The following is a 22,850-nucleotide window of genomic DNA, read 5'->3' as shown; positions in this document are numbered from 1 at the left end:
AAAAAAAAAAAAGAAAGAAAATCAGAACTAAGCAAAACCGACAAAGTGTATTGTCCACCTTTGCTCCGAGGTTCCCGTGACATTTTTCTGTGGTGTGTCTGCTCCCCTGCTTGGTCTTGCCATTTGGTTTTGCCCAAGTTGTCGGCTTCTGGCCGCAGAGCCGGGCCAATTCAAAAGTATGTGATTTCTTACTTTTGCTTCAAGTTCCACAAGATATAAGCCTTCAAACTTTTAAATATTCCTATCTCTGTGGTTCTGAGTTTTGGAGCTCTGCCCTGCTTGGTATTCTGTGGTATCACTGCTATGATATTGCTGATGGTGAACTTCACCGCACCTCCACCCTAGCTGCCATCAAGCCCCGCCTCCTTGTATCATCTTTGAGGTCCTTCCTTAAAATACTTGATTCATCTAAAAACTGTTTTATTAAGGGGCAGCTTTCCCATAAACTTGTTGCAAAGCTTCAGCGATTTAGAAAGATGGTCACTTGAGTTTTGTTAACAATTTGGTATTATCCTTGACCTTAAAATGATTTTTTCCCATGACACAAAATGTATCCTTTTTTTTTTTTTTTTTTTGATGGCACCCTAATGAAACTAAGGCAAGTGGATTACTGAGAGAATTTGTCTGCAGCCATTCACTGGTTGCAGAGACATGCTTAAACATGTTCTGTTCTTTCAAGTTCTAAAGAAAAACTGAAAGGGTTTTTGTTCCTCTTTTCCCTTCCTCCATCTTTTCCTCCTTCTGCAACACCTTACTCTGACAATATATAGAACAAATTATGTGGCATATAGGGGAGCCACGTGGGCTGAAGGAAAAATGGCATTGCAGGAAGTTTCAGCTTTGTTCTGTGACAGTCTTCTGTACTGCTGTGCCTATGTGTTTTTAGATTCCCATTTTTCCATTACTTCAGTTGTAAGTATATAGTACAACACATGTAGAAGAGCTGGAATGCAAATATAGAAATCTAGTCCCTGTCAGCTTTACTGCTGAATCTAGCATTGAGACCTTTGGCGAATCCTTAGGTTTAGACATAATTTCTACATTTTGGTTCTGATTAATTATAGAAGTATCAAGATCAAATTTGTAACTATAAGTATGAGGGACTCTTTTGATTCCATTTTTCCACAAACTTTTTGAAGCTCCCTTGCATGTTTGATCAGTGAGAAATTTCAGACTCCAAATGGGAGAAAACTTAACAAAGGTTAGCCTGTTTTGTTGTTAATTTGTTGGAAGTTGCATTTCTGTGCTTGTTTCTCATTACCATAGATAACCTTCAGGTGGCTATCTTGTATTTTAAAATATAATTTGGGAATTTAAAAACAATTAGCCCATCCTAAATTATCTTTTACAGAGATACAGCCACTAGCGGTATGTTTCTTTTCTAAACCCCAGCTGTATAATATATTGCTTGTTGTTCTTAGGTGTCATTGAGCTGATTCAGACTTACAGTGACCCTATCTATGCACAACAAAATGAAACACTGCCCCATCCTGTGCCATCACAATTGGTATGTTTGAACCCATTGCTGTTGCCACTCTTATCAGTCCATCTCATTGAGGGTCTTCCTCTTTTTACCACTTTACCAAGCATGATGTTCTTCACCGATTGGTCCTTTTTGATAATGTTTTCCAAGTATGAAAGACAAAGTCTCACCTCCTGACTTCAAAGGAGTTTTCTGGCTGCACTTCTCCCAACACTGATTTGTTTGGGTTTTTTTTTTAAAGTACATGGTACTTTTGATATTCTTGTCCAACACCGTAATTCAAATGTATCGATTGTTCTACCATCTTCCCTGTCAACAAACTTTCACATGCATATGAAGCTATTGGAAATACCATGGCTTTGGTTAGATACACCTTAAATCTTCAAACTGTGATATCTTTGCTCTTAAAAACTTTAAAGAAGTCTTGTGCAGCAGATTTTCCTAATGCAATATGTATGTCATTTGTTTTCTTGAGAGCTGCTTCTATGAGTGTTGATTGTGGATTCAAGCATAATAAATTCTTTGACAATTTCAATCTTTTCTCCATTTATCATGATGCTATTTATTGATACAGTTGTGAGAATTTTTTTTTTTTTTAATTTACATTGAGGTTCAACCTATATGGAAGGCTATAGTCTTTGATCTTCATCAGTAAGAATTTTAAAGGTACTCATTGATTCCAGCAAGCAGGTTGTATCATATGCATATCACAGATTGTTAATGAGGGAGTCTTCCAATCCTGATGCCACCTTCTTCATATAATCCAGTTTCTCAGATTATTTGCTCAGCATTACAGATTGAATAAATAGGATAAAAAGATACAACCCTGACGCACACCTTTCCTGATTTTAAACCTTTTTTTATCCCCTTTTTCTGTTCTAACAACTGCCTCTTGGTCTATGTATAGGTTCCTCATGAGTAAAATTAAGTGTTCTGGAATACTCATTCTTCATAATGTTAACCGTAGTTTGATGTGATCCACAAAGTCAAAAACTTTTGCATAGTCAATAAAGCACAAGTGAACATTTTTCTAGTACGCTTGATTTCAGCCAAGATTCATCAGACACTGCACATCCTCTTCTAAATCTGGCTTGAATTTCTGGGATTTCTCTGTGGATGTACTATTGCAACTATTTTTGTATTATCTTCCACAAACTTTTATTTGTATGTGATATTATTGTTTGATGATTTTTGCATTCTGTTTGGTCACCTTTCTTTGGAATGGGGTAAATATGGATCTTTTCCATTCAGTTGTCCAGGTAGCTTTGTCTTCCAAATTTATTGTCATAAATGAGTGAGCATCTCCAGTGCTGCATCAGTTTGTTGAAAGATTTCAATTGTATTCCATCACTTCCTGGAGCCTTGTTTTTTGCTAGTGCCTTCAGTGCATCTTGGACTTTTCAGTACCATTGGCTCTTGATCATATTATACCTCTTGAAATAGATGAACACCGACCATTTCTTTTGGGTACAGTGACTCTTTGTATTCCTTCCATCTTCTTTTGATTTTTTTCTGCATCATTCAATATTGTGCCTATAGAATCCTTCCATATTTCAAGTCAAGGTTTAAAAATTTCCCCCAGTTCTTTCAGCTTGAGAAATGCTGAGCCTGTTCTTCTCTTTTGGTTTTCTAACTTCAGGTCTGTGCACATTTCATTATAATACTTTGTCTTCTCAAGCTGCTCTTTGAAATTTTCTGTTTTACCTCCTCTTTTCTTCCATTTGCTTTAACTTCTCTATGCTCAAGAGCAAGGCGCTCTGGTAGCGTAGTGGTTACGAGCCAGGCTTCTAACCTCAAGGTCAGCAGTTCAGAACTACCAGCCATTCTGCAGGAAGCTCCATGCAGGGTTGCTGTGAGTTGGAACCAACTCCACGGCACACCACCACCACCACCATACTCATGAGTATGTTTCAGAGTATCTTCTGCATCCATTTTGATCTTTTTGTTGTTTCCTGTCTTTTTAATGACCTTTTTGCATTTTTCCTGAATGATGTTCTTGATGTTGTCCCACAGCATTTCTGGCCTTCTGTCATTAGTGTCTGAAGAAGATCATATCAAATCTGTTCGTAAGATGATCTCTAAATTCAGATTGGATGTATTCAAGATCATATTTTGGCTTTCATGGACTTGTTTTGCTTAATATTTTATAATTCAATAAACGTGCATTCCAGAGGATTCCTAAGGATGGAGACCCTATGTAGGGTTTCCAAGGAGCAGCTGATGAGTTTGAACTAACGACCTTATGCTTTGCAGTGCAGTGTTGATCCTGCAGTGCCATACCAATAAGCAGTGTGGTGGTGGTGATACGCCGTGGAGTCGGTTCCAACTCATAGTGACCCTTATATAGGGTTTCTGGGGCTGTAAATCTTTATGGGAGCAGAAAGCCTCATCTTTCTCGCATGGAGCAGCTAGTAGTTTCGAACTGCTGATCTTGCGATTAGCAGCCCAACTCATAACACTATGCTACCAGAGCTTTTAATAAGCAATGCTATTGTTGTTGTTAAGTGCTGTTGAGTCGATTCCGACCCATAGTGACCCCTGAATAGGGTTTCCATGGAGCAGCTGGTGAACTTGAACCACCGACCTTGCAGTTCAAACGACTTTGCAGTCTGACGCATTAGCCCACAGCTCCACAGTAAGCATTGTGTAGCCTAAAGATTTGGTTGTGGTGGTGGGGTGGGGTGCTGTGGAGTCCGTTCTGACTCAGCATCCCTCTATAGGGTTTCCAAGTTTGTCAATCTCTACAGGAGCAGAAAGCCTCGTCTTTCTCCTGCAGAACAGCTGATAGTTTCGAACTGCTGACCTTGAGATTAACAGCCCAACCACTAAGCTTAACCTCACACCCCTTTGCTTTCACTAGAATATTGCCATATTACAGACTGGAGTCCTGGTGTGGTGCTGTGGGTTAGTGCACCAGACTGCAAAGCCATTTGAACTGCAAGGTCAGTGGTTCAAGCTCACCAGTCACTCCTCTGAAACCCTATACAGGGTCGCTATGGGTCGGAACCGACTCAACGGCACTTAACAACAACCTATGCTGCTAGCCAGAGTTCTTTTTTACTTCCTTCCCAAAGGAAGCTTCTGGGCTCTCTTGCTATATATATAATCTTTTCTCTTTAGGTTTTCCTGAAATCTTTACATTTCTTATCTCTTTTATGCAGGTCTCTTATGTAGAATGGGCACTTATTGTTAACAGTTATGGGGTTCATACCCACCTGCTGCTACTTGGAGACCCCATATAGGGCCGCTGTGAGTCAGAACCAAGTTGAGTGCACTTAACAAAAACCTAGGCAGGGCTACTCCAAATTCTCCTCCCGATTTTTGTTTTTTTTTTTTTTAATTTTATTGTTGCAATATATATATATATATATATACAACACAACATTCACTATTTCAACCATTTGTACATGTACAAACTAGCCATACCAACTGTATTATTGTATAACCATCACAGCTATCAAATAACTAGTTTTCAGCACTTACCCTTTTTGGAATATCTGTTTAACAATGATCTTTTGAGCATATTTTTCAAGCCTTGCCCCCTAACTAAAGTAGCTGATCATTTTGGTGTTTCTTAGAAGAGTAGGTCTTGCCTTAAGAATAATTCTGGTGTCAGTTGCTTGCTTCTGGCGTTTGTTAAGTGCCATCAAGTCGGTTCCAATTCATAGCAACACTATATAAGATTAATGAGGAGCGAGTCAATGGTGAGGTTGAACTGACAGCCTTACAGTTAGCAGTTCTGTTTTTATCTACAGCACCATACCAGGACCCTTCTTGTTAAAAGAATATAATTTTCTCAATATTGTTCAAATGTTTCTCTTTTGTCTTTTACTTTAGAAACTTGGTGGGGTTTTGTATTCGACCATGTGTCCAGTAGGTCCACAGAAAATAACTTAACAGGTTTTATTCATTTTTTTTTACCAAAGGACTCTGCCCAAATTGTGAGTTGAGTAACTGTTGTTACTGTTGGTTAATAAGTTGCTTAGGGGTTTTTAACAGTAGAGTATTTGAAGTTTTTTTATTTGGGATAATTCTGAATGAGTTAAACCAGACGACCAGTTTTAAGATTCCTTGCTATGGCTATAATGTCAACATTGCTTAATAAAAGGCGGCAGCTAAATTTTGGTTAGTGACTTCCTGCCCCAGGCATAGACATTTTAAATTTAGGAGTTAGTTTGGTTTTAAAGACAAAATATGTTCACTGAGTTTTCTGATCCTATCAAAGATGTACCAGTCTTATGATTGTCATGGTACTTTGTTTTGAAAAGTTTAGATCAACTGATACTGCTGCTAGTGCTGTGATGAAACCAAGCCATGTGCTCAGAGCAGATACTAGATTTTCCCATAACTTTAGTTGAGAACTAAAATTTCTCAGAAACCTTCTTAAACTTTCATGGGCAAATTATATCCCCTTGGGGTTCACTATTTGTAGATATATGGCAGTCTAATAATTTGACTAAATAAAATGCTCTTTAACAGCCTACTGATGGAATATGACTGTGTAAACATAAACTTTATAATAAGTGCATACTTCTGGTATCTGCTGTATTTATGTAGCTTTAGTTGGCTGCTTCACCAAGATTCTACAAAAAGATAGATTTAGAACCCAAAAAATAAGATTTATGAGTTGTGTATTTTCCGTATTCAAAAGTCCAATGACAGAAATATTAATTTGCCCTTGGAGGACTATGTTTTTATACTTGGATCGAACTGGACTTAAATTTTATCAGATGGTTGACTTGAGTTGCTGTTTTCCATCACTAATACCTATCTTTCAAAAGTCTGGATTTTGTTATATGTATTTTTTGTATTGCTTCAAATAATTGTTTATTTGGTTGTTTTATATACATATTTAGAAAATAACTACTGGGCTTGTCTATAAAAGGGAGACTGTTTCTATTAGGTTGTGCAGAGCCTAGATGTGGTATAGAGGAATGTAATAATAATTATAACAGTTTCCATTTGCTTTGTGTCTCATTTGTGCCTGACTGTGTGCCTTTATAGCCATTATTTCATCTAAACCTTGGGTTAGCATTCACAGGTAATATAATAGCATATAGATAAGAAAATTGAGCGTTGCTAGATTAGTTTGTGTCAAGTGTAATACCTCCTTCCTGTCCCCAGTTTAGCTAAAGGAATTGAGACCTAGAGATGATAAAACTTACTGTTGACCTTCATCAGTTGACTTAACCTCACTTTAGTTCAATTTGCTCATCAGTAAATTAGGGATAATTTTATTACCTATCAGGAGTCTCTGGATGGTGCAAAGGCCCCTCCCCCCAAAAAAGAAGATAAACTTATGTATGTGAAACAAAAGCTTCAAGAGATAAGGTTTACTTAACTTTACCATGTGAAGCTTTGTATTGTGAATTGAGTGAAGGTTTACAGAGCATTTTGTCAGTTTTACATTCAACAAAACATCTGTGGCTTCATATGCAATCTCTTCCATATACCAACAATTAATAGCATTTATCTCTATTCTCTCTATTCACTTTTAACTGTTGCATTCCTCCCAGGGACTCCCACTACCTTCATCTTTCCTCTTTTTATCTCCCTCGGGTTGTATATTACTTGCCCTGTCACCCATGTTAATATGTGTCTACTCTCTAGCCCGTGAACAAGGACATAGCCATGGAGAGCTAGAACTGAGAGTAAAGCGTCCGTGGTTAGTATTGCCTCCCGTTACCGTCATAGATTGTCCTTTATTAAGAAAACCTTTTCTTAACTTTTTACATTGGTCTCATGGAATATTTGTCCTTTTGTGTGTCTGATTTCACTCAGCATAATGTTCTCCTGGTTCATCCATGTTGTGAGGTGTTTTGCAGATTTATTATTAACATTGTAGTGCTCCATTAAGTGCATGTACCAAAGTTTGATTAACCATTCTTCTGTTGTTGGATATTTAGGCTGTCTCTCATATTTTTGATGCTTCTCTTGTAGATGGCATATTGAAGGGTCCTGCTTTCTTCTCCATCCTGGTCTCTCATGTCTCTTGACTGGTTGGTGCACTTAATACATTTACAGTCAGTGTAGTTATCTGTAGGTATGCATTGATTGGTGGATTCCTGGTGTGGCTGTATAGTGTATAAGCATTGGACTGCAAACCACAAATTTGGAAGTTCAAGCCTACCAGCTGCTCCTTGAAAACCCTATAGACAGGGCCACTATGGGTCAGGTCTGACTGGACGGCACTAACAACAACATGAATTGATTGCTGTCATTTTGCTGTGCAGGTTTTTTTTTGTGTGTGTATGGTGCTGTTGGCTTCTTTATTCCACATAATTTTCTGCACCGAGTTCACTTTGTGGGTTTTCTTTTCATTTTCATTTCTGTTGTTTACTAAATCTTTCTGATTTTCTTTTTTAATTTTGATGTGAAGTTGTATTTCCTTTGAGGTTACCCTGTAATTTATTTAAATTGCTTCCCTGTTTAAGATAATCTGTTTTATCTTGAAATCTACTTGACTTCCTTGCCATTTGAAATTTCTCTATCTACACTAGAGCTTCTTTTTGCTTTGTAAAGCTGATCTGGTCAGGACAAATTTCCGTTTATTAGGAAACCTCCTAATTTTGCCATCATATTTGAAGGGCAGCTTTGCTGGGTCCATGATTCTTGGTTGTCAATTTTTTTTCTTTCACAGTTTTGTTTATGTCATCCCATTGCCTTTTTGCTGCTATGAGTCAGAACAGACTCCATGGCACACAACCATCACCACTATACTAAGTGCATTCATTATAAACATTTTATTTAATTCTCATAAGAACTCTGTAAGATTAGTACTATCTTCATAATACAAAAGAAGAGAGACTCAGAAAGTTTAAGTAGTTATTAAGGTTATTCAAGTATTATATAGTAGGACCAGATTTTGAACCCAGGTTCATTTAATAACTTCATGATTTATGGTTTTTAGTACTTTACACTGCTGGAGAAGAGGAAAATTTGCTATTCCTGCTCCCTTCTGTTGGCTTGCCTATTGAGTGTATTAAGGGTTTCATTCATTTTTTTATTCTTCCTCAAGATAGTGGGTCCTTCTCTCTTGTAAGAAGTTTCCTTGAAACTTCTAACCTAGGATACTGGTCTTGACTAATCACATTTTGAATGATTCTTTCTGTCCACACCGTAATCTTACCTGTTTCCTTTCCCTATCTTCTTTCTAGGTATTTCATACAGTCTTTGCAGCCTAGCCATACCATAGAATCATACTCAAAGCTTTTTAATTATACAGGTGCCTAGATTCCAACCTGCTCTAGAAATTCTGATCTGGAAAGATGTATTTTTCAGAAGCCCCATAAATCTGTTGTACAGCCTTTATTGAGACACATTGCTTTAGTGGTGGTTTAGAGTCATGCAGACTTGAATTTTAGAGTATTGATTCCCCCAAACTTACTATTTAAGTGAAGTTGGACAACTTGTTTAATCTTAAATCTAAATTTCTTCATCTATATATTGGAAATAATATTCCCACCTTACAGGTTTATTGAGCACTTAGCAGAGTAATGTAGGATATTTTAAAAATATTGTCTGCAACACTCATGGAAGCAACAGTCAAGAAATCAAATGACATTGCATTAGGCAAATCTGCTGCACAAGACCTTTTTAAAATGTTGAAGAGCAAAGATGTCAGCTTGAGGACTAAGGTGTGCCTGACCCAATCCATGGTATTTTCAATAACCTCATATGCATGCGAAAGCTGGACAGTGAATGAGGAAGACTGTAGAAGAATTGATGCTTTTGAGTTATGGTGTTTGAGAATATTGAAAGTGCCATGGGCTGCCAAAAGAACCAACAGATCTGTGTTAGAAGAAGTGTATCCAGAGTGCTCCTTGGAGGCCAGGATGGCCAAACTTCATCACTTATACTTTGGACATATTGTCAGGAGGGACCAGTCGCTGGAGAAGGATATCATGTTTGGTAAGGTGGAGGGTCAGAGAAAAAGAGGAAGACCCCCAGCAAGATGGATTGGCAATATGGCAGCATCAATGGGCTCAAGCCTTGCAACAATAGTGAGGTTGGCCCAGGATCATCAGGCAGTGTTTCGTTCTGCTGTGCGTAAGGTCTCTATGGGTCGGTACCGACTCGATGGCACCTAACAACAACAACAAGGTGTCTTATTATCCTCTCTCCAATCAAAACTTATCCATAATGTATCTCAACCTGGTGTCTGGAAAGGAATTGATTAATATTGCTATAAGGGATAAATGATGTCTAGTTTTCATTGTCTTCCATTAGTGGGATTTGTGAATAGTAGGCGCAAGGGAATGCAGGAAACTGTTTGGTCACACCAATCAGCCAGTCTTCTCTGCCTGTGGATCAGTTCAGCCCTAGCTAGAAAAATATTGCTAGGAAACCAAATTTATTTTCCTCCTAAGGAGCTCTTCCTTGTTCTCTGCCAGTTTATATGCCAGCTGCGGGCTGCTTTATATCATTTGCCTAGGTATTTTTCCTCAGCTGGCCTGCTAACTGAAAGGTCGGAGGCTCAAACTTTTCAGCCACCCCTCAGAAATTCTCTACAGGGTAGCTATGCATCTAAATCAACTTTACAACAACCACCCCAACTACTCATTTCCCCTTAAGCTCCATTAAAGCTGTCTTCATCATTCTGTCCTTCTTTCTGATTGCTTTGAGTTGAATTACAGCTGGTTTGAGACTTTGAACTTTAAGCCTATACATTCTTACATATTCAAGTTAGGGCTGTTCAAATCCTGACCCAACTGTCTCCTTGTATTGGGTAGGCCCAGTGGTTTTATCTTTGAGTATTGAAAAGGATTAGAGTAAGCTGAGCTTTCAGGATGTCAACAAGGCTGTCATTAGACCTTTGATTGCCATAAGACTGTAGAGTAGAATTGTACTGGTACACAGTGTTGCCACTAGATTAATGGACTACCAGTAGATTTATTTTAATTGTATGAGGGGCTCAAAAGTTTGTGGAAACTTTGAATTAAAAAATAATGGAAATTTTCCATGAACTTTTTGAAGCCCAGCTGCTCCTCGGAAACCCTATACAGGATCGCTGTGAGTCGAAACCTCCTAGACAGTGCTTTAAAAACAACAACAAACAATTGTTTTTAAGTGTCGGTGAGTCAGTTTTGACTAGTAGAGATTATTTATAGCGTTTCTGAGACTTTCAAAATCTTTGCAGGAGCAGAAAGCCTCATCTTTCTCCCATAGAGCAGCTGATGAGCTCAAACCACCAACCTAATAGTCCTGAGCGTATTGGAGCTAACGGTGCTGTTCATATGCATGTATAATTTCATGCAACTTCAAAATTGAGGCTGGGTCATTTATAGTAATTTAATAATATACAGGCTTTATCAAAGACTGAAAATCTCAATGGAAAAGATAAAATTTGAACGAGATTTTAAAGGGTGGTTGTTGTTAAAAGTGCTGTCGAGTTGGTTCCTACCCATAGCGACCCTGCATAGGATTTCCAAGAAGCAGCTGGTGAGCTTGAACTGCCAACCTTGAGTTCAAACCAGCAAAGTCCAGTGCCACTCCAGAACTCTAGATTTTAAAAGGCAGTAAGTACTTTTTTCCTAGAAGCAGAAAGCTCTAGGGGTCCCTGTTAGGAGTTATTGGAGCAAAGGCTTAAAGGAAGGAACGTGAAAATTTGGAACATCATGAGTAGATAATTTTGACCTTTGCAGAGGGTTAATGTGATGTGAGTAAATCAAGGTAGTTTGGAATCAAATATAGAAAATCCTGAATGCTTGAACTCGTCTAGTAGGCTTTTCTTGAATGATACCCGTACAACTGCACAACTTGGTTTTGAGATTCCTCATGAGATTGCACATGTTTGGTACATCCTTAAAAACTTGGCTGGTTTATGTAAGCTGGTGGCTATTGCCAGATTTCCTTTGCATCTGTCTGTTGCCAATTCTGAGCTTTGATCAACCTTTCCCTTGACTTTTCTTCAGATTTCAAGTCGGCAACAAAGTATCTGCGTATCACAAGAGTTGTGAGTTCTTATTTGAAACTCTCTATGTATCTCCTTCACTCTTAAAAAAAAGTTATTGGATATGTATTTCATGCATAAGACAGTAACTTTTTTGTTTCTCTTCCTTTGCAGACCTAGAATATCAAGACATAATGGGAGCATTTTTAGACAAGCCAAAGATGGAAAAACATAATGCCCAGGGGCAGGGTAATGGGCTGCGCTACGGACTAAGCAGCATGCAAGGCTGGCGTGTTGAGATGGAGGATGCACATACGGCTGTGATTGGTTTGCCAAGTGGACTTGAAACGTGGTCGTTCTTTGCTGTGTATGATGGGCATGCTGGTTCTCAGGTTGCCAAATACTGCTGTGAGCATTTATTAGATCATATCACCAATAACCAAGATTTTAAAGGGTCTGCAGGAGCACCTTCTGTGGAAAATGTAAAGAATGGAATCCGAACAGGTTTCCTGGAGATTGATGAACACATGAGAGTTATGTCAGAGAAGAAACATGGTGCAGATAGAAGTGGGTCAACAGCTGTGGGTGTCTTAATTTCTCCCCATCATACTTACTTCATTAACTGTGGAGATTCAAGAGGCTTACTTTGTAGGAACCGGAAAGTTCACTTCTTCACACAAGATCACAAACCAAGTAATCCGCTGGAAAAAGAACGAATTCAGAACGCAGGTGGTTCCGTGATGATTCAGCGTGTAAATGGCTCTCTGGCTGTGTCAAGGGCCCTTGGGGACTTTGATTACAAATGTGTCCATGGAAAAGGTCCTACAGAGCAGCTTGTCTCACCAGAGCCTGAAGTCTATGATATTGAAAGATCAGAAGAAGATGATCAGTTCATTATCCTTGCGTGTGACGGTATCTGGGATGTTATGGGAAATGAAGAGCTCTGTGATTTTGTAAGATCCAGACTTGAAGTCACTGATGACCTTGAAAAAGTTTGCAATGAAGTAGTCGACACCTGTTTGTATAAGGTAGCTAAACTTTCAAAACAAACAAACAAACAAACAAAAAACCCACGATATTTTAATTATAGCACTGGTATTAATCATCTTCAATTTGTAGTTTTCAGAAAACATTTTTGACATTATTAGGATAGTTCAACAAGTATTAAAATACTTCATGAGAACAGTTGTTTTTAAATAAACTATTACTCAGTTGCCGTCTATGCAAGGGCTCTAATCTGAATGTTTAATGTTAATAATGTTGACTATTTTGAGCTTTCTAACTATATGAGAGATTATACTGCAGTTCATATTTTAAAAGAGAATGGAGAGGGTTAGACCTCAGTGTCTATAAATGAAGAACATTTTAGAATTGTTTTTACCTTGTGATATCTTGGTACCTTTTATAGCAACACTTTGAGACTAAAGTCTATTTAGTATGATGAGCTAGGATAAGTCTGGACACTAAAGAGTCAGAAGAACTTGGTTTGAGATGATTTAACTTAGGTAAGCTACGTAAACTTTTTTGGAAAATCAGTTTATTTAATATATTACCCTATCTAATGGGGTATTATAACAATCGAATACAATCACATGCCACCTAGTCAGTTTGGACCCACAGTGACCCTGTATAGGGTTTTCCAGGAGCAGCTGGTGAACTTGAACCAACGACCTTGCTGTTCAAACAGACTTGCAGTCCAGCGCATTAACCACACCAGGACTCCAGTCACATACTGTTGTTGTGAAGTGTCATCAAGTTGGTTCCAACCCATAGCGACCCTGTATAGGGTTTCCAAGGAGCAGCTGGTGAGCTTGAACTGCTGACCTTGCAGTTCAGACGGCTTTGCATTCTGCCACATTAACCCACCATTGCCACACCAGGACTCCAGTTACATACTAGGGGACTTCAAAAAGTTTGTGAAAAAAATTCCATAATCTTGCAATCCCATTTTTCCTAAACAAGTTTTTGAAGCCCCTTCATAATATGAACTAGCTCAGCCCCTTTGTTTTTCAGATGAGGAAGTCAAAGCTAGAAAATGCTCTATGGACTGAAGAGCCAGACAGAACTGCATCAAGATAATTAACTCTTATATTTGTACTCTACCGTCTTAAATTGCTCAACTTCGTTTTGTCAGTTCTAAAATGTAGATGATAGTATCTAACTCGTAGGACTATTGAGGAAATAAATTTATGAACGTGTGTGTGTACACACACAATGTGTCGTTAAAAAATTCATGGAAAAATGCTGTTTTAAGTCCATTTTTCCATGAACTTTTTGAAAGCCCTTGTATATAAAGTGCTTAGTTTAGCAGATAATACAAGTTGGCTTCAAAAACATTCATAGAAAAATGGAATTGAAAGATAATGGTATCTTTACACAAACTTTTTGAAGCCCCATTTTATGCACTTGATACAATCAGCTGCTCCCTTTCCTAGAGAAGTTACGCAATTTTTCCAGGAATACACAATTTGCTTTTAGTAGCAGCACTAAGGCTAGAATCTAGTGTCCTTTCTTCTAAATTCTCTTATATGTTGTCAGTAATGTTCATTAATTCTTTTGAGTTTTTTGTTTTTGTTTTTTTTCGAGAACGAGTGTTGATTTTTATAAAAATCTCAGACTATGAGTTTAATTTTCTTTTAGCATGCAAAAATAAAAGCCTACATAATATTAGTGTTTTTTTTATATATACTGCCAGCTCTACTAACAATCTTAGTTGAAATCTGATTGTACATAAAAATCAGATTTCTGTAATATCCAGCCATATGTTTTTAAAAATAGTAGAGCAAAAAGATGATAGGATCGTGCACACAGAGGCCAATCTCTGAATTTGGGGAGAACCAAAAAGTGATTTCATGTACACATGTTCTTTTAGCTTAGTATGCATAAAGTGGATTTATTTTGTAGCTTTTGAAAATTAAAATACTTGTTAGATAAGTAAAAAACCATTTTCCTAAGGAAATTGTCAGATTCATATATTTAGAAATTATGGCTGAGGCACCATGTTTCTGTGTTTCCTTTTAAAAATTATTCAGTATTATTTGTTCTTTAAACTAATAGTATAAGGTCAGTTTTCCATGCATGCCAAAATTAAATACTTAAAATGTAAAAGTTATCTCCAGTTACTAATAGAAAGGAGGCTGTGGAGAGGCCATCAATTATTCCAGTATTTCAGCTAAAACATTTTAAATACTTAGTACTATTAAAATGAATATATTTTCTAAAAATTAGGTCAGTTTTTTAATTATGAAACTAAAGGTGCTTTATAAACTTTAGTTTAATTTCTGATTCCATGTGTTCATTTTATGAGGTGAATAAATTAAACTCACAGTGCTTGTTTTAAATGTAAATTTGTCAAATATGCAAGCTAACTACAGGTCAGACCCTGTTTTTAGAAATATGACTGAAATTTTCTATTGTTGGGTGATTGTGAGTATGTATATGTTAAGTATCACTTCGAGTTAATTAGTGTGAATGCCTAGAAATTTCTTGTTTTATAGAATTTAAAGAAGTGATTATTACAGTAGAAACTTGTCATGTTTCTTTCCTGTCTTTTGGAGTGTTGGTTTATACAATATATACTATATACTATACCCAAACACATACATTTTTCTTTTATCCTTAAAGATAATACCTAATGTCACTGTTGTTGTTTAGTGCCATCAAGTTGGTTCTTACTCATTGAGACTCTGTATGGGATTTCTGAGGAGCAACTGATGGGTTTGAACCACTAACCTTATTGTTAGCAGTCCAGTGCTTATCCTTTAGCTCCATACCAGGACTCAGTAATTCTCACTAGAACAAATAACAATCATTATTGGCATGCTGTAAAGATTCTCAAGGTTTTGAAGAGGTTGTATGAACAGGCAAAAAAAACCCAAAACTATTTTCTCAAACTCTTTTCTTTCCAGGGAAGTCGAGACAACATGAGTGTGATATTGATCTGTTTTCCAAATGCACCCAAAGTATCACCAGAAGCCGTGAAGAAGGAGGCAGAGTTGGACAAGTACCTGGAATGCAGAGTAGAAGGTGGATCATTTAACAAAAAATAAGTAACTTTATTAGAGAAAAGCCTTCAACACAATCAAATTTTAAATTTTTAGCTTTTACATCTTTACATGGCTTTGACGTCTAGTGTTTAGTGTATAATTGTGGGAAAGGACTTTCTGTAGCTGTTTAGATGTATGTTGATTGTCCTATCACAGTTATATTAGAAATAATCAGTAGTGTGACCCTGTACAGTTTGTTCCAGATACTTTTGTTTTAAAAGGTTAAAATGTGTGTGTGCTTTAAAAAAAATGCTTACTGACTTCACTGGCATGAGTAATTTTATGCCAGGACAATCTGATTTATGGTTTATTGAATTACAAATTCAGCATTATTTATGATGGTGATAATTTGAATACCATCTTTCTGTGGAAAGCTGTGTCCATTAATTTAGTAGTACTATTACTTTTTTCCTGTTTTGTTTTTTTTTTTCTTTTTTCTTCTGTAACTGGTAGTTTTATTTACAATTTTCCTATGACACAGCTTTGTCATAGGAAATTTTTTCCAAATTTAAGGATTGTCTAAACGTAGATTTTCTTACAGAAAATGAGATAGACTTGAATGAAAGACATAGTAAGCCTCTACCTGGCAGAAATATCAATGCTAAAATCAGATATAAGTTGGGAATTCTAGGAGTATATTTGTCATCATTCTAAAAATTGCTTTTAGACAATTAGATGTTTTTAACTCAAGTGTAGTGCCTTTAAATAATTGAAAAATTAAATTATCCTTGATGTAACTACTACTTGGTATAAAAGTTAAACTCTAGTAAATACCAATTTACTGCCTATATGCAATAGCATACAGACTTGCAGTTTCTTTAAAAATAGAAAACTTGAATATGATAGTGTTAAAATGCATATTGGGCTTCTGATGCCATTAATTTTCATGTCCAAGACCTCTAATAGCATGCAAGCATTGACCTATCACACTATTAACTCCTGCTGTGCCTGCATTGAAAAAGTAATATGCACTTTAATTTTGTTTTTGCCTTTTAACTGTTGGATATAAGTTGGATATTAGAATCACTGTTTTTGATATTTCAGTACTGTCTAGTGCTGCTACTTCGTTTTTATTATCCTCTCCCACCTTGATAGAATGATAACTAGGATGTGTATGTACTATTTATTTAGTATTTCATTCATTGGACACTACTAATCAATGAATTTATTTTCTAATATTACCAAGGGTCTTGGGAAACTTTTATAATTTAAATGAACCCTTTTAATGAGTTATTTCTAGACAATGTGGTAAAATAACAGATTCAGAATGTTTCAAAATCATCGCATTAGTTCACACTGTTCACTAGGGGAAAAACATGAAACCGTAAGACTATGTGTAGGGATAAGTTGATATTGAATGTATTAGCACTTTACAGTAACTCGGGGGGAGAGTGTAGGTGTTTTCTTACTGGTTTAAAGACACGTACGCATTTTAGTTGCACTTACTATGAAATGGGAGACATCTCAGAAAGGAATCGCTCCTTTCTTCTTTAGTGTAAGTTTTTGATGTAATTATGAACTACTTACTTTAGACACACACTTTGTTATAATATTAAGTTTTATATTGCTTATTATTGAGAGACTTGCTACCTGAGCAGAGTTTATGTTAATACTTGTTATTTTTGGTATGTTGAAGTGTTATTATACTTGTACCATTCAATTGGAGATTATTATGTGTCATAAATTAAATCTATGGTATTCTTTACTGAGGCAGATTTGATGAAACTGCAACTAGAAAATAGATATTCCATTAATGAAAACTGCTGCTATTTACAAATACAGAAAGAATGTAACTTTGCATTGTAAAAGTAATGCCTTAAAAACTAAAAAATACTACATTTTACTTCCTAAGCGCAGGCACCAAATACCCTTTTCTTTTCTTTCCTTCATTCTTTTTTTTATAAATACATGTCTTCACTAAATTCCTGTGACCTGATAAACTTCATGTTATTTGCTTTGAACACTTGTTCTTCTCTGTCTACAACACAGAAAAGAACAAAGACTTTTTAACTCTCCTTTCTCTTAATATCTCTCTGTCCTCCTGAGTACTTACCCTTGCTGGGGCATGGAAAGATTTAACTTGTAATTTCAACCATACATCTATTAAGTGTGCGGTCTGTCTAAGCCAATTTAAGATTATATTTGCCTGTGAGGATTTTAAATTTTTGCTACTAACTACTGGAGCTTTAAAGTTACTAATTTGGAAATTACTAATAGAATTCCTCAGACTTGGGGGAGGAAAATAGGGGAGAGCAGAAGGTGTGTGTGTGTGTGTGTGTGTGTGTGTGTGTATACACACATATATAAGGGAATGAGGGAGCATCAAAAAATTTATTTAGCAAATAATACCAAAAAAAAAAAAGGATAATTCATTATCTTTTCACTTCATTTTCCATAAATTTTTGAAGCCCCTTCATTTGTGAAATACTATGGATCATTTTATACATATATATTATTTAATGACAAATTTCTTTTTTGTTTTTACTATCCTAATTAAAATTTATAGTATAAGAGCAATGAAAGGAATATTTCTTAAAGTTCATTTCTTTTTCTTTTTTAAAATCAGAAAGAAGCAAGGCTGTGATCTAGTGTAAATGGTCAGGTAGTTTAAATGGACTGCCCCGTATGGAATAGGAATATTACGTATTTATAAAACTTTACATTATTTTTTTTCAAAGAGCTTGTTTGCTTTCCTGTACTTCTCTTCATAGTTACAATACCCTAATTTATATTTTAACAAAGGAGATGTAAGATACATCAAATATAGGTCATCCAAGGTAATTTTTTTAAGACCTGAAACCATCATTGATTGCGTTTATCATCAGTGTTCATTTCTGTTGTATCTAGTTATTTATCCAAATAATTGTATTGGCTTAGCAGAGACTGTATGTTAAGTGTGTTACAGATTTAGATTGTGAAATTGTGCAGTTTAGGTAAACATCAAATCCCTTTATTTTTGTAAAGCAAATTTTCAGCATTAGAACCATGTAGAATAAATATACTAGATGTTAAAGAATATACAATAAAGGAACTTGGCAAACCAAATCTGAGATCCTTGCTTTTTGTTCAGATTTAAGAGTGGTTTTAATAAAAAAAGAAAGAAAGAAATGATAGATGGTGAAATTTGGCCTTAATTTTAAAAACATTTTGAGCCATTTAAAGAAACATGGGTAGCATTGTCTGTTTTTTAAAATGTATCTTTAATGGTGGATTAATATTTTGAGACTGGATCAGAAAATGAAAGATCTTTATGCATTGTTACTTTCATATATATTTACAAATTGAGAGCTCGAATCATAATTTTATTGACCCAATGATGACTAAAAGGAAAAAAAAAATTATTATAAGCATTGAAAAACAAAAACCTGAACAAAACTTGAAAATACAAGTTACAAATACCTTTGGTATGATCTTGCATTTCGAGTTAAGTGTGCTAAAACTTCAGAAGACTTCCATACTTGAAATGAATAGTTTAGAATCCTTTGTTAAGTTACTTTGTACATCATTTTTGGTATTCTGTGGTATGAGTAACAAAATACATCTATCTGCACAACAACATTGCAGATCATATCACTATGCCCATTTAGTAACTGATTGTTTAAAATTATTTTAAATACAGTTGTATGGTTTGTCAATATTTTCTTTTTTAAAAAAATGTTACGACATTTATATTTTTTCATTGAAATCTTTGTTTCGATAATCAACTGAGGAAAGTGGTATTTTATATCGATTTGTTCAAAGATACTTAAGCTGAGAGTGATGTTCATTACCTAATCTGTGTGTGCTACTTACCATTTTGCAAGTATTCATATATAAAAAATGTTTCAGAGTAGTACGTAATCAATAAATGTCCGTATACATAAAGGTGGTGGTTTTGTTTTTGTTTCAAATCTTTGAATTTTTTTTTTTTTTTTTAATCTGCCATGTATTTTTACAGGACAAAGTTCAGGAAACACATTTACAGTCTGAAGAAGAGTTAATCTCCTCAGAAGTAATTCTTTGGCATATTTAAAAGGATATTCTCATTTGTACACACTTGTTCTTAATCTTAATTATATAATACATTGATTTGATATGAAATGCTTTTTTCCCCACAATTTTATCTTTAATAGTTAATCTCAAAAGTCTATCATTGTTTATGTCATTTTGTGCACCCTTTTATCCTAAATTTTACAAGGTAAACTTTTAAAAATATTTATATGACACCAGTTTAGAATATCTCAGATGTGGTAAATGACATCTTTAAAAAACTAAGTTATCTTTGTTTCAGTTTAAAAAGTATATGTGGATAGCACTTACAAAAAAAGTACTTCTGATTCCCAGAAATCATAAAGAAGCAGGGGGAAGGCGTCCCTGACTTAGTCCATGTGATGCGCACATTATCAAGTGAGAACATCCCCAGCCTCCCACCAGGGGGTGAATTAGCAAGCAAGTAAGTTACATTCTGCACACTCTTGTGCTTTATATGAAAATATTAGGTATATGTTTATCAGATGTTTGTCTAATTTGTAAAGTGCTGCCATTATCTATGTTTCCAAAATATTTTATGTAACTTGATTTTTAGTATCAGTGATGTGTGGTACTTGTTTAGAATAGCTATCAGAATGTCATTGTAACTAATTACACTAAAGATTTGTCTTCAGTGAGAAACTTGAATAAACATTAACTTCCTTGTGTAGCATAACTGAGATAGTGAAGCACAGTGAAAACTACATGCTGTTAAGTACCATAGAGTCAGTTCCAGCTCATAGAGTTTCCAAGGAGAAGCTGGTGGGTATGAACCACCCACCTACGGTTAGCAGTTCAGTGCTTATTTTATAGCACCACATAAGAAGCACTGTAAAATTCTGTCATTATTACTACTAATGATTTCATTGTGTCAACCCCTGAATAACTCTTCATATCTCAAGGGTAGCATCTTCCTCTCTATCTGGGCCATCTTCTTAACATCGATGATTTTTTTAGTGTGTTTTGTTGTTGATTGCTGATTGTTTGGGAATCAGGGAACACAGAAAGATTAATTTCTTGCCTTTTTCCCTTTCTACTTTAGCTGATAGAACAGGACTAATTTGGGTTAAATGTTAACACATCTTTAGAAGGAGAATTCAAGCATTTTTATAATTCAAGCCTTCAAACATTTTGTAGTCAAATTTCCGTATTTGGTATATCTTGTTTTTGTTCACCAGTTTTCTTTATTCTCCAACTGTATTTTGCAATGTTAACCATATTTTTTATAATCATTTTTCTAAATAGTGATTTTAAAAGTGCCTGTTAAAGCTTTTATTTTTTGGAAAGTTTCCTTCCAATATGATCTTCTGTGAAATTATTACCTCTAAAATTGTTTCATATTGATTTTGGAGTCAGGGAGTCGGTAACTTAAAAATACCACAGATTTTTTAACAAAATATTACTCAAAAACACATTCCTGTATTTATCAGGGAAATTTCGTATTTGACATTTGAGTTATAATAACGCTTTTATTTTTAAGCATGAAGAAAAGCAGAAACGTAAGTCTCAAATATAAAATTTTTTACCATAAATATGTTGAAGGCTATTTCTACTTCAAAACTAATACATGACATAATAGTATATGTTTTTGTTAAATGCCACCAAGTCAGTTCTGACTTGTAGTGACCCTGTCTAGGGTTTCTGAGGAGCAGCTGATGGATTTGAACCACTGACATTGTGGTTAACAGTTAAGTGCTTATCCTACAGTGCCAAAAGTTCATGGAAAAATTCCATTTCTCCATGAACTTTTTGAAGTTTCCTAGTGTATTCATGGTGTTTGGTGTGACGCTGTACGGATAAGCACTAGACTGTTAAACCACAAGGTCGGCAATTCAAACCAATCAGCAGCTCCTTGGAAATCCTATACAGGGTTGCTTTGAGTTGGAACTGACTTTGACAGCACTTAACAGCAACAAAGTATATTCATAGAGTTTAGTGCTGTGGGATAAGCACTGGACCACAAGGTCAGTGGTTTAAACTGAACAGCCGTTCCTTGTAAACCATATAAAGAGTGGCTCTGAATGGGAATTGACTTGCCGGCACTTAACAACAATATATTTATGTGTAAGAACTGCATTGTCATTGCTGACTAATAACCAATAAGACGATTCAGATAAAAGTAGATTGTATAGCCTTCTATTAACTGACTTGGTGGAATGCTACATTTTAGAGTGAATTCACCTCAGTTTTTATCTTTGGGACCCAAGTATCTTAAATATTATAAGCAAGAAATAAATAGACCAAAACCTATCTCTGACCCTTTAATGAAAACACCTCGGTTTGAGTTTTTAGGCAATGTTTTGCTTTTTGAAGAATTAATTTTCCGTATTTCCCCCCCCCCCCCAATTAGGCGGAATGTAATTGAAGCTGTTTACAATAGACTGAATCCTTACAAAAATGATGACACTGTAAGTAGCACTTGAGCTCCCTCTGCTTCCCCTTTGCTCTAAATGCCTATCCTTCCTACCTGTTCAGGGCTGTTCACTGCACCTCTCCCTCTTACACATGGTCCTGATTGGTTGCTCTGGTCTCTGCCTGCACCATAGTTCTGGTGATTGAGGACACAATTATAATGAGTAACCACCTCTCAGAAAAGAAGAAAGTTCTTTTGCGTTATTTTGGGTTTTGTAAGCTTCTACAAGCAGTCATGTTCAACCAACTCAGTGGCATCTCACGGCAACAACAAACATATTTTTTTAAACTTTAAAATCTTGAAATTTTCAGTTTTGTATGCAGCGTCAGCATTTAACTTAAGAATATTTGACTTTACTGAATAGTTTTTAAGGTTGAAACTATGAAGTGTACACTTTATTTAAATATGAAAATGGAAAATTCTCTTTATATAGACATAAAATGCCACATTCTCCAATGAAGTTTTCTGTTGGAATTTTGCTATAGTATAATTTTTAAAGAAAAGTGATACCATTTGGACACAACTCTGAAATAATTTTTATATGTAACATTTTGTAACCTTGTATTACTTGAGACCCTAATTTTTTCTTTTTAACGCAATAAAAGTTCATTATTGGCTTAGAAATATATTTGGTCAACCTCATGGTCAAACCAGTTTTTAAGTATTTAAACAAAACCGTCAAAAGCTCTGAACAAATTAAATATGGTATTTTATAGATAAGTAATATATTCTAAAAATCAACTTTCCAAACCTTATTCATAAAGTAATGTGTTTTAGCCACCTGCAAGCTTTACTTTAATTTCTTGTTTTGTTTTCTTTTATAAAGGACTCTGCATCAACTGATGATATGTGGTAAAACTCATCTAGCCCTGGAGTTGACCTTCACCACCAAAGGAGAGTACAGCTCTACTTTGTTGAGTCTTTTTAACACCCACCCTCAACATCAAAGAAGGGGAAATGACGTGGGTGAGAGTGATTTACACCAGAGAACTTCAGCAGCACAACAGC

At 35.6% G+C, this 22,850-nt stretch overlaps 1 protein-coding gene across 1 annotated transcript; it reads left to right on the top strand.

Annotated features, from left to right (window-relative positions):
* Window positions 1–11,550: 11,550 nt before the first annotated feature.
* On the top strand, window positions 11,551–22,698 carry PPM1A (protein phosphatase, Mg2+/Mn2+ dependent, 1A). Its single transcript, XM_006864589.1, has 5 exons — window positions 11,551–12,403; window positions 15,284–15,401; window positions 19,745–19,853; window positions 21,780–21,837; window positions 22,669–22,698. Exons 1-5 carry the CDS (start codon window positions 11,570–11,572, stop codon window positions 22,696–22,698), a joined length of 1,149 nt encoding a protein of 382 aa, XP_006864651.1. The 5' UTR covers window positions 11,551–11,569.
* The last annotated feature ends 152 nt before the right edge of the window (window positions 22,699–22,850 follow it).

This window comes from Chrysochloris asiatica, unplaced genomic scaffold, assembly GCF_000296735.1.
Source record: "Chrysochloris asiatica unplaced genomic scaffold, ChrAsi1.0 scaffold00067, whole genome shotgun sequence".
NCBI lineage: Eukaryota > Metazoa > Chordata > Mammalia > Afrosoricida > Chrysochloridae > Chrysochloris > Chrysochloris asiatica.
Note: the sequence above shows the minus strand (reverse complement) of the source record. Positions and strands in the feature narration are given on the sequence as shown.